General features: G+C 40.4%; 1 protein-coding gene across 8 annotated transcripts in view; it reads left to right on the top strand.

The window, feature by feature from the left end:
* The window catches only part of LOC143020293 (follistatin-related protein 5-like), a 465,164-nt gene that overhangs the window by 105,019 nt on the left and 347,645 nt on the right, over nucleotides 1-12,500 (top strand). For all 8 annotated transcript variants that reach the window (XM_076176543.1, XM_076176546.1, XM_076176544.1 and 5 more), the window contains exon 2: nucleotides 2,148-2,212. In XM_076176543.1, coding sequence (XP_076032658.1) covers nucleotides 2,156-2,212 — 57 coding nt within the window. In that variant the 5' untranslated portion in view covers nucleotides 2,148-2,155. The remainder of the gene's footprint in view (nucleotides 1-2,147; nucleotides 2,213-12,500) is intronic.

A 12,500-nucleotide genomic window follows, 5' to 3' on the forward strand; every position in this document is an offset into this window, starting at 1 on the left:
CTTCTCCTCCTGTTCCTCTCTGAGCGCTTTCCTCTAATAATACCTACACCTCTTTCTTCACCTCTTCCTACTCCTCCTCCTCCTGTTCCTCTCTGAGCGCTTTCCTCTAATAATCCCTACATCTCTTTCTTTTCTTCTTCCTACTCCTTCTGTTCCTCTACCTCTTCTTTTTCATTTTGCTCCTCCCTTTCTTCCTCCTCCTCCTCCTCCTTTATTCTCTCCTCCACAGACTTAGTCCTTTTGTTTCTGTCTTTTCCTCATCCTTCACTCGTGTTCTTCAGGTCTTCGCCACCAAATTTCGAGTCCTTTGCCTTCCAGCTCCGGTCTCCTGTCCCTCGGCAGCCCTTCACCTGCCCTCTGAGAGCCTCTACCCTCTCTCCTGGTTTATTCATAACCCAGTACGCCCTTCAGTTGGCACTTTCCATAACTAATTAATGAGGTTAGCTCTTTTCAACTCCTCTCCAAATTCAACTTAGGGTTCAGCGCTCTCGTCCTCCCTAACATTAGCTCTCCATCGTCACTCCACCTCTCCCCACTCTCTTCTCTTTTCCACTTATCTTTTTTTCATTTCTCCCTCCCTCTTCCTCTTCCTTTTCCCTCATGTCTTCTTTCCTCTTCCTCTCATCCTTTTTCTTCTCTTTCGTTTCTCTGTTTTATGTTGTTTCTCTAAAGTATGTTTTGTCTTTGCTTGATCGTTACTAACCACTTACCAATGCTCTCACTTTCCATTTCCTCAAAGATCTCTGGTGTCTCCGCTTCCTTCTCTCCCTGCCAACCTCCCTTCTTCTTGACTTCCACCATATGAATTTCATTTTTGCTTCGTGCATATGATTTCACACTTCATTACCCTTTTTCCATTACCTCTTCTTTTTTTCTTCCCGATTTCGTTTACCACTGCTTTCTTGTTACTTCTCTCTGTCTCTGTCTCTCTCTCCCTCTCTGATTCTCTGTTTCTCTCTCTCTCTCTCTCTCTCTCTCTCTCTCTCTCTCTATATATATATATATATATATATATATATATATATATATATATATACATCCTCCTCATCCCCTCCCTCTCCCTCTTCCTCTTCCTCTTCCTCTTCCTCTTCCTCTTCCTCTTCCTCTTCCTCTTCCTCTTCCTCTCTCTCTCTCTCTCTCTCTCTCTCTCTCTCTCTCTCTCTCTCTCTCTCTCTCTCTCTCTCTCTCTCTCTCTCTCTCTCTCTCTCTCTCTCTCTCTCTCTCTCTCTCTCTCTCTCTCTCTCTCTCTCTCTCTCTCTCTCTCTCTCTCTCTCTCTCTCTCTCTTTCTCTCTCTCTTTCTCTCTCTCTCTCTCTCTCTCTCTTTCTCTCTCGTTTTTCTCTATTGTCTTCCTTATTATCCCTACTCTCCACCAAAATCGATACTGTCTTTACTTTATATCTATTGATGTCTCTGTAGTATTGTTAGTGATGATATCGTCTGTATTAGTTACCCTTTTACTTTCTTTTCCATATTATTATTTTCTTTTGTTTTTCCTTATTTCTTTCTCCTTCTACTCCAGTATATTGCTTCTCTTGTTAGACTCATTGTTATCAATTATTTTATATTCCCTCGTCTGCTCTTGTTACAGCCTCTCTCTCCCTTCTTATTTATATTTCCTCTTCTTTCTCAATCCTATTTCCTAACTTCTTTTCAAATCCATCAGTTTTCCCGTTTCATCTCCCATATTTTATTTCGTTGTTGGTTTACCGTTGTCTTTTGTTTTCATGTTTTACTTTTGACAAACCTAACATACATTTTTTCTGGTAGCTTATTTTTTCTTAACCTCTTCCTCTTACTCTTTAGTTTGACTAACCTTTCTTTCTGATTTACCTGAAAAATCCGCTTTTTTTCATTTAATATATATATATTTTTTTGCGTGTTATCCTCTTTTCAAGTTTCCAGCAGACGTCCAGCCTAATCCATTATTTCTTTCCAGGATCCATCAACCCTCTCCACCTCTAAACATATTTCGTCATTTCATCAACTCCTGTCGATTTGTTTTGTTCATTTATTCATGTCACCTTTCAGAAGTCTTTCCATGTCAAGCTAAAATTACAAGAACACTTTTCCCAAACAACATTCTATAGTTGTGCAATTATATACTCTATGTGCTGCTTGCTTACTGACTTTTTTTGTTTGTTTCAGGAGTGGAGATGGAGCGGGTGGCGTTATTACTCCTGTTGGTGCTACTTGGCATCGTGAGCGGCATGGTAAGTGAAGACATTTATTTATTAGCTAATTAAAGTGAAATCGAATTTGCTTTGAGGTGAGGAGGGAGGGCTGTATCGTCCTTGACTACAGGAACATATAGGCCGAGACAGAACGCGTCAAGCATCAATACACACAATGCTGAGCCCCTAATTGGTAAATGGGTTTTAAATTGGCCTCTGTCTGCCTCCCTCCCAACCTCTATCTCTCTATCTATCATCGCCGCAATGATTAGCCATTAGTAGTGTATATGTGTACACACAACCAAAACCTAATCATGGAGGGGATGGGTTGAGTATAAAGTTCGTGTATACGTATACAACTCGAGCATACATATATCAGAAATTGTGCTTAACTTATATCCCTCTTGATGGATGAGTTAGTAGTCACTATCCTTTCGTGCTAGATTCGAGTCCTCAGCCCGACAGCGTCTCAGTTTCTGAATATACTTACATCGAGCTACATACTTCTGTTAGTCTCGATTATGTTTGCAAGGAATTAAAATGTAAATAAGTTAATGTGGTTGATAAGATGAATATATATATATATATATATATATATATATATATATATATATATATATATATATATATATATATATATATATATGTATATATATATGTACATATATATATATAAATATATAAAAATATATATATGTATATATATATATCTATAGAAATATAGATATATATATATGCAAGCAATCACATCATCGTGATACAAAAATGCAAATAACCACAGGAGAAAGGAAACTTGTAGACAGTAAGTACTTTCGTATATTACATCTTCAGACTAAATGATAGAGATACAGAGTTGGGCTTAAATATAAGTATTAGGTGGCAACCATAGGGGGAAGAGGGGAGACAATACAATGTGAGGAGGGGGGATGACCTTACACCTATCGACCTGACCAACACATAAGGGTCAATCTGGCGGAAAGATCTCGGTGACCATTTGGATTACCAATTTATCGCATTTAAAATGACCATAGCTTAAGTTTATATTTTTGTCAAACGTGCCTGATATTAAGCAAGATTTTATTATATTTCTTTCTTTCAGGCTTTTTCCTTTAGCTAAAATTGTTGCCTTAGACCAATCAATGTGATGGTTATATAATGCTTTATGTATATAATGCTATATAAACTTAAGCTATGGTCATTTTAAATGTGATAAATTGATAACCCAAATGGTCACCGAGATCTTTTCGCCAGATTGACCCTTATGTGTTGGTCAGGTCGATAGGGGTAAGGTCATACCCCCTCCTCACATTGTATTGTATCCCCCCTTCCCCCATATGGTTGCCACCTGATTCTTATATTTAAGCCCAACTCTGTATCTCTGTCATTTAGTCTGAAGATGTAATATACGAAAGTACTTACTGTCTACAACTTTCCTTTCTCCTGTGGTTATTTTGCATATATACATATATATGTATATATATATACATATATATGTATATATACATATATAAATATATATATGTATATATATATACTGTATGTATATATATATATATATATACATATCATATATATATATATATATATACATGTATATGTATATATATATATATGTATACATATTTGATATATATATATATATATATATATATATATATATATATCCATACATACGTAGATTTTTTACAATCAAAGTAGAAGCGACGCTATGTACGGCAAAGAACTTAGTAGGAAAAAGCAAGACGAAGGTTCTATGGAAAAAGACCACGGCTGAGGACAAAGTCGTCGCCTTTGACCATTCCTTTGGACTGTTAGGGCCAAGTAACAGTCACTACTGGAAATCGAAGGAAAATACGGGACTAGTAGAAGAAGTACGAGTCGAGAGGTACGGTTAGGAAGCCTGGAGACCAGCACGCTTGCGATTGTACCTCCGGTGCACATAAGGAAATGGTAAAAAAAAAAAAAAAAAAAAAAAGTACCATAAGAGAAGGGAAATAACACCTTGAATATACTTTGGTCTTTTTTTTTCTCTCTCTCTTTCTTTTTTGACATCAGTTGGATTTTGGTCGAAAGCTGGCTGGTTAGTAACCCTCAACCTGCATAAACCAAATTGTGTCTGAGTCTAAGTAAATATTTCATTTCTTTTTTCGTTTTTTGGTTTTTTGAAGGGGGGGGGAAGGTTTGGGTTTTGGAGAGGGACGGCAGAAATAGTTCCGTGGCGTGTGTCTGGCAGAAGTCTCCCACCCAGCTGACACAGAGTGAAGCGAGGTAAAAATTCAACACTTTTTCCCCAGTTATATTTACAGTTGTGTTGGTAGAAAAAACATGAGTGGATGAGTGGCTTTTTTTTTTTTTTTTCAGTACTCGAACGAGGTTGCCACCTTTTCTCTCTCTCTCTCTCTCTCTCCTTTGCTCTCTCTCTCTCCCTCTCCCTCTCCCGCTCTCTCTCTCTCTCTCTCTCTCTCCCTCTCTCTTCTCTCTCTCTCTCTCTCTCTCTCTCTCTCTCTCTCTCTCTCTCTCCCCTCTCTCTATCTCTCTCTCTCTCCCGCTCACTCCCTCTCTCTGCCTCTCTCTCTCTCTCTCTCTCTCTCTCTCTCTCTCTCTCTCTCTCTCTCTCTCTCTCTCTCTCTCTCTCTCTCTCTCTCTCTCTCTCTCTCTCTCTCTCTCTCTCTCTCTCTCTCTCTCTCTCTCTCTCCTTTGCTCTCTCTCTCTCTCTCTCTCTCTCTCTCTCTCTCTCTCTCTCTCTCCTCTCTCTCCTCTCTCTCTCTCTCTCTCTCTCTCTCTCTCTCTCTCTCTCTCTCTTCTCTCTCGCTCTCTCTCTCTCTCTCTCTCTCTCTCTCTCTCTCTCTCTCTCTCTCTCTCTCTCTCTCTCTCTCTCTCTCTCTCTCTCTCTCTCTCTCTCTCTCTCTCTCTCTCTCTCTCTCTCTCTCTCTCTCTCTCTCTCTCTCTCTCTCTCTCTCTCTCTCTCTCTCTCTCTCTCTCTCTCTCTCTCTCTCTCTCTCTCTCTCTCTCTCTCTCTCTCTCTCTCTCTCTCTCTCTCTCTCTCTCTCTCTCTCTCTCTCTCTCTCTCTCTCTCTCTCTCTCTCTCTCTCTCTCTCTCTCTCGTGAGGGTGGGAGTGATCCAGAAGAAAACTTACAAGTGGTCCGACGATCACTAAGATATCCTACTTGTATTGTGACGTCCCCGCTTCTGTTCCCATTCTTTATTGTCTACGATACTTAGACCACCTACAGTTCTTTGGTTGCCAAGTCTGATCAACTTCAATTTTCCTTATCTTTATATAACCTACTTAGGGTCTTTCATTGCGTTTGCTAAAATGTTCTATTCATTACTAAATTGGTATACCACAAACGATTTTTTTTCTTATTTATCATGTGATAAAACTGATTGTATAGAAAAGGAACACATTATCATTCTCACGAGTATTTGCTTGTTAGCTTGCAGGGTTACGCAGACAGTGAAATTACTTCACCCTTTTGTAGCGCAGACGATTTTCCCTCTCTGAATAAAAGCATTTGGTATATTTACCTACCCACCTGGGCGTTTCTACTTGCGTATTAGGGTCATTGTTTGTTTTTCCATATAGCGAAAGATAGTACTTTCTGATTGGCAGAAAGAGAGAGAGAGAGAGAGAGAGAGAGAGAGAGAGAGAGAGAGAGAGAGAGAGAGAGAGAGAGAGAGAGAGAGAGGGGGTGAGAGAGAGAGAGAGAGAGAGAGAGAGAGAGAGAGAGAGAGAGAGAGAGAGAGAGAGAGAGAGAGAGAGAGAGAGAGAGAGAGAGAGAGAGACGGAAAGAAAGGGAGAGAGGGATATATATATATATATATATATATATATATATATATATATAGAGAGAGAGAGAGAGAGAGAGAGAGAGAGAGGGAGAGAGAGAGAGAGAGAGAGAGAGAGAGAGAGAGAGAGAGAGAGAGAGAGAGAGAGAGAGAGAGAGAGAGAGAGAGAGAGAGAGAGAGAGAGAGAGAGAGAGAGAGAGAGAGAGAGAGAGAGAGAGAGAGAGAGAGAGAGAGAGAGAGAGAGAGAGAGAGAGAGAGAGAGAGAGAGAGAGAGAGAGAGAGAGAGAGAAATAACAGGAGAAAGACTTCTCCCTAACACCTTCAATATGTACTTACGCGGAAAAGGTAGGGCCATCATCTCGCGAGGAACCTTTAAGCAAGTGGAAGAAAGAAAATCGAGAACACGACAACACCGGGTCGAAGGTGCATCAGTTGAAGGCAGTCAGTTAAAGAAAAAGTGGAAAGATGAATAGCTCCAGGTTCTTGTGTTTAGTGGAACTGAATGATGAAAGACTCTCAACCACTGAGAAACCTTCTGTCGAGTTCTTTGGAAAGAGGTCCATGGGAAGATGGGCATTCTGAGTGTATTACACAATATTTTCCGTGCGAGAGCGTCTGTTGTGAGAATAAAAATATGAGTTTTCTTTATCAGGATATTAGTCAAAACTGAAATAAAAATTTAGCTTTTAAGAGAGAAGATTGGTTTATGCAGAAGAAAAAAGAAAATTTTTCTTCAGTTTTTTTCATGTATTAAGAAATGGGAAAAATTTGTTTTAGTGTCCCCTCTCCCTCCTCTCTTCCCTCCCCCCTACCCCCGGAAAAGCAAGAAAAAAAAAATTCGTTCCTAAATAAGGATCAGAACAATGGCACTCTAATTAGTAGAGGCTAGCTGGCTGAGCGGGTTAGGGCGTCGTTACTTGCGGCGAAGGTTGAGGGGATGGTGGTTTGAATCCTGTCAGCGGCGAAGTTGAACCAAGGGCATGGTTTATTAAATTCCACACTACAAAGTCCTTCGTAAGGGGCACCGTCCTAGCCTTCGATGGAAGGAGTTTGTGACGTTAAAACATGTCATCATCATTGAGTAGAAATGTTTCAATCAAATTACGTATAAAGATAAAAGTTGCATGGTTGCATATGTAGAGTTTGAACCGCTTACCGTATTTTTATGCCATCGTTACACAATAAACTCGCCTAGTAACTACACTGAGTTAAAATGGACCACCGGAACTCCCGATGATTGCCATTTCACCTAACTGTCAGAGCACATAGGGAAAGATCCCGCTTTAGATCATAGTAAAGCACCTCCAAACGCATACACCTTCCTTTAGTGTTCTGTCACCGGTATGAGGTACTGACTCCAAAAATGTTATACAGTCACGATATTAAGGACTTTGGTGATATGTCTATAGTCAGACTCATACATCTTCATTTAGGGTTGAATGCTAATCTAAAAATAGATAACTAGATAAGATGATGATAATGAGTCTTCATTTTCACTCCTCTTTTTGAATATCTTCTTTACAATCTAAATTGGTTATCGAAAAAAAAATACATCATACATCATTGGTATAATATTTTGCTGCGTTAAGTTTTAATCCATTTTGTACTATGTGTACCTGAGTTTGATTCTAACGTATTTCTGTAGTTGCTAAACATATCTGAACTTGTAGAGCAAAGATGATGGCTCCGGCCGTAATTGAGTTCCCCCTGGTGCAGTAACTTCTCCTTTTCCAGAGGATGAATGCGAAACCGAATAAAAAAAAATCGGTTTAATGAACACCGTGAGTTCTCTCCCACACCCGCACCCTCACTAGAAAGGATCCGGACGGCACCCTCATACGGGGGGACTTTTTGAAAAAGGGAATTTAATGTTCTGTGCGATATATATTTCACCTCTTGTCATGGTAGAATGACCTTCCGTTCACTTCTTGACACGCTCGGGGCTGCTATAGGATCGGGTCTTTAGTCTGGGTTTTTGGGACAACGAGAAGTCCACCAAGCGATTTAATAATGTCAACAAACCAGACAGTAGTAAGTAATACATGAAGGATACTAAACGATATTCATCAACATTGAATTGACCATAGGATACAGAGTAGTCAACCAAGTTTCCAAAAATTAGAAACAACCTAAGTATACTAAACGATTTTGTTCAACATTGAACTGATCTCAAGATGTAGAGGAAACATAAATACATAAGAAGACTCTATGGGGAAGTAAGGTGATGTTCTAAGGTCGATGGCCTCTCCCTTCTCCTCGACTAAGTTCGAACGAACTTGACAGCATATTGTCTTGGTCTCCTGCGTATTAGTCTTGAGGGTATTGATAATCAATAGGGTTTACCTAATACCCAATACCCCCGCAGTATCGCAACAAAGTTTTGGTTAATTATCCTTCCGTAATGAGACATGTTGCTCGTGGCAATTTAGAGCTTGATGTATGTGCCTCTTCGGGCATAAGAAATTTGAAATTATGTTGTAGAACGCTCTTGATAAACTTTCGATACGAGTTTGATTGGTTACAGTCTCGTAAACGTGCCGGAACGATGGGAAGTTGTTTGATGAGAAGTTGTCATGTAGAGAAGTTTCGACAAGAGTTTCCTTGCAAGATGAACAATATTCACTCAATAATGAAGGACATAAATCATTAAGAACTCGTGTGACGGTTCTCGGCAATTTGCGTATTCCTAAATTAAACATCACTTATGCGCATTCTAGTGTGTATTGTTACTCCATACTATACATAGCAGCTAATATTGGGAAGAATATTCACTTTGAGGTGCCTAGCTGTGGTTGAAATTAACAGTTTGTGTTTATTACATGAGATCCTTTTTTCTATTTTGTTTTATTCTGTCTATCTATTCATTCATTTATTCACTTGTGTTTTTATCTATCTACTCGTTTATTGTTTTTTATTTATCTAAATATGTATTCTCAATTCTTATTCCATTTTATTCTTTTATTTTTTATTATCCTTTTTCAACGCGAACGGAAACATTCGACAGGTTCATTGTTTTCTGCGCGAGAGTGAGTCAGCCCAGAAGTGTGAAGCGCCCTTTTCTGTCGTCCGGCTCAGTAACATGTGGCGAGTATTGTGTTCACTTGACAGGACGCTCACCTATAGCGTGCAGGTTTTGCCCCTGGGAGTGCAATGCAGCGTTGTGGTTGACAGTCTGACTACCTAACATGACAAACGCCTCCTGGCCGGCTACCCCGGCCTGTCCTGTCCGTATGGCCTGCTACTGTAGTCCCCCCCGGCCTACCAAACCTCCCCGGGAATGTGCCGACGCGATCGACCTGCCCGCCCTGCTCCAGCCTACCATGTATTGTATGGACCTCGTGGTATGCAATGATTCCGAACAGTGTTTCAAATAAATTCACGACGAACAGTGTAGCTTTCAGAACATGTATTTATATTTTTACACAATATCTCCGAAAGTACTGTTGGACATTTTGAGAGACGACTTTCAGAAATATTTGTTCACAATTCCTATCGTGCCTAAAAAAAAAAAAAAAAAAAAAAAAAAAAAAAAAAAAAAAAAAAAATAGTGTGTGTCTATATATATATATATATATATATATATATATATATATATATATATGTATGTATATATATATATATATATATATATTATATATGTGCACACTTCTTCTTCTTCTTCTTCTTCTTCTTCTTCTTCTTCTCTTCCTCCTTCTTCTTCTTCTTCTTCTTCTCTTCCTCCTTCTTCTTCTTTTTGTTATTCTTTTGGGGAGGCTAGTTAACCATTCACCCCTATACTAATACATACATATACCAAGGCTTTTTCCCCTTTACAAGGGAGGTAGCCAAAAAGGAAAAGGCATACAAACCATTCCCACCCATTCCATCCCATACTCCACTCCTCTCCACCCTCCACCCTCCCTCTTATTTTGGCACCTCCTGGATGACGGGTCATCCCTGCATCTTGTCCACTGTCCTGGGTCAGAGGCAGTATCGCAAGACACAGCACATCCACAGCAAGGCCGCTTCATTAGATCGGCGACCCCCCTCTCCGTCTCCTCATGCAGAAAAGGAGAAGACGGGGAGAAATCCATTCGGGCTGCGTCAAATTTTCCTCACACATACTCCCTCACCCCCATTCTCCCGCCCACTCCACCTCATGCATCACAACATCATCCATATACAACCATTCTCCATTCACCCCTGTCTTCTGTCCTCCCTCGTCCTTCCTCAACAGACATTCCCCTCTTCCCCAAAGCCCCTTGCACCCCATCCATCCATCTCATCCTGGGTCGCTACCTCATGTTCACTCCCTCCGCATCTGCCTCCCATACCTCTTTTACTTGTCTTTCTTCACTCATTTTTTCCATATGTCCAAACCATCCCAATACTCTTTTATCAACCCTATCTCCCAACTCCCTTACCACCCCTGTTCTCCTCCTCACCTCCTCATTTCTCACTCTATCCAGCCTAGTAACCCCCGTCAGACTTCTCAGACACCTCATCCCAAACAAACTCAAACTCCTTCTCTCCTCCTCTCTTATGTTCCATGTTTCTGCCCCATACAGTGCTGTTGGTACAATCACTCCTTCATACAATCTCCTCTTAGCATCCACTCCCAAATGTCTATTCCTCATTACACTTTTCAATCCACCAAGGCATTTACTCGCTTCTCTCAATCTACATTCTACCTCCACCTCCACTCCACCCTTTCCTGCCACATTTGCACCCAAGTATCTAAAACTATCCACTTCCTCCAGTCGCTTTCCCTTAATGCTCACTTCCAGTCTGCTGCCAATTTCACCCCTTGTACATCTCATCACCTTACTTTTACCCACATTTATCTTCAACTTTCTTCTTTCACACACTCTCCCAAACTGTCACCAACTTCCTCAATCCCTCCTCTGATCCTGCTACAAGCGCAGTGTCGTCCGCAAACAACAGCTGGCTCACCTCCCACTTTTCTCCATTTTCTTTAACCATCTCCAATCCCTGACCCACCACCCTTGCATTTACCTCTCGCACCACCCCACCCATGTATAAGTTGAACAGCCAGGGCAACATAACACATCCCTGACGAAGTCCCACCTTTACCTCGAACCACTCATTCTCTCCATTTCTAATCCTGACACATGCTCTATTACTCTCGTAAAAACTCTTGGTGGCTCCTAGAAGCTTTCCTCCTACCCCATATATCTGCATAACCTCCCACAGTACCTTCCTGTCTAGCCCGTCATAAGCCTTTTCCAGATCCATAAAAACCAAAAGAACATCCTTACCTTTCCTATAGCTTTCTCACATATCATAGTTACCACAAAAATCTGATCTACGAAACCTCTACCTGTCCTAAATCCACATTGTTCCTCGCCAACTACTCCCTCTGTTCCTCTCCTAATCCTCTCAATCAAGATCCTCCCATAAGCCCTCCCGACTACACTTAACAAGCTAATCCCTCTGAAACGACTACACTCACACTTGCCCCTTTTTTCTTTGTAAAATAGAGCTATACAGGTATTCCTCCTATACTAATACCTTCTTATATTTTGCAAAAGTAATCGCTTTGCTTGTATAAAACGATTTTTTTAGGCTGATTGGGATATACCTTCTTATATTTTTCAAAAATAATCGCTTTGCCTGTGTAGAATAATTTTTTTTTCAGGCTGGTTGGGATTACATACTATTATGTCTAGTCTAAAAACCTCATATGAAAGTAACACAAGGAGCAATTTTATAGCCATGTGGTTTGCGTAGATAGCTTAGTTCGGTTAGCATCAGGAGGTAATCTGTCTTAATGTATTATTGACGTTGTGAGGGCATAGTAGGTATGCGGTATGTTACCAGCCAAGACACTTTCAGTCCAGAATCTCCTCGTGGGCAGATCGACGTCACCACAATAATAAATATAACTTAACGCCTAAATGACCAGCAGAGGTTTCCTAAAAGAAGCCATCAAAAGCGGGGCTCTGTGAGTTGAATAATATATGTCCATTTGACAAAAACCAAAGAAAACAAAATTGAAGGGCAATCACTTTCACCTAAGTTTTGATAATGAGGGATAATATGTCATATGATTTCATCATGCCTGGTGATGCGATGACCTGAAACATACACAAAGGAGATACAGTGGACGTGAATTAAAAATAACAGAATAATGCCACACTTTGCTGGCATAGTACCACAAGATATACCACGACCCTGTATCCCACCAGTGCCTCCTGGCGTCTTAACACTGTACGAGTGAGTATATTACACTGACAGATAGACTACGTACATAAGTTAAGTGCCTCTGAATGGCTTCAAAGGTTTAGAAATTGTAGCATTCTTCCTGGTGATGCTTGATCTCGGTGCAAGTGGAATTTCTTGGTTTCAGAAGCATTGCAGGGTTTTAGAAATGTAACACACACACAAAGCACAGGAAGCATAACCAACCCTGACTGAAGGAATTCAAGATAATTACTGAATGAAGGTATTCAAGATCGTTTCAACCCTGAGTATATTCAAGCTCGTTTCATTTCTCAGTGAAGGAACTCAAGGTCGTTTCAAAGCTGAATTAAGATA

This window comes from Oratosquilla oratoria, chromosome 39 (assembly GCF_046742065.1).
Source record: "Oratosquilla oratoria isolate Oo_2021 chromosome 39, ASM4674206v1, whole genome shotgun sequence".
NCBI classification, from domain to species: domain Eukaryota; kingdom Metazoa; phylum Arthropoda; class Malacostraca; order Stomatopoda; family Squillidae; genus Oratosquilla; species Oratosquilla oratoria.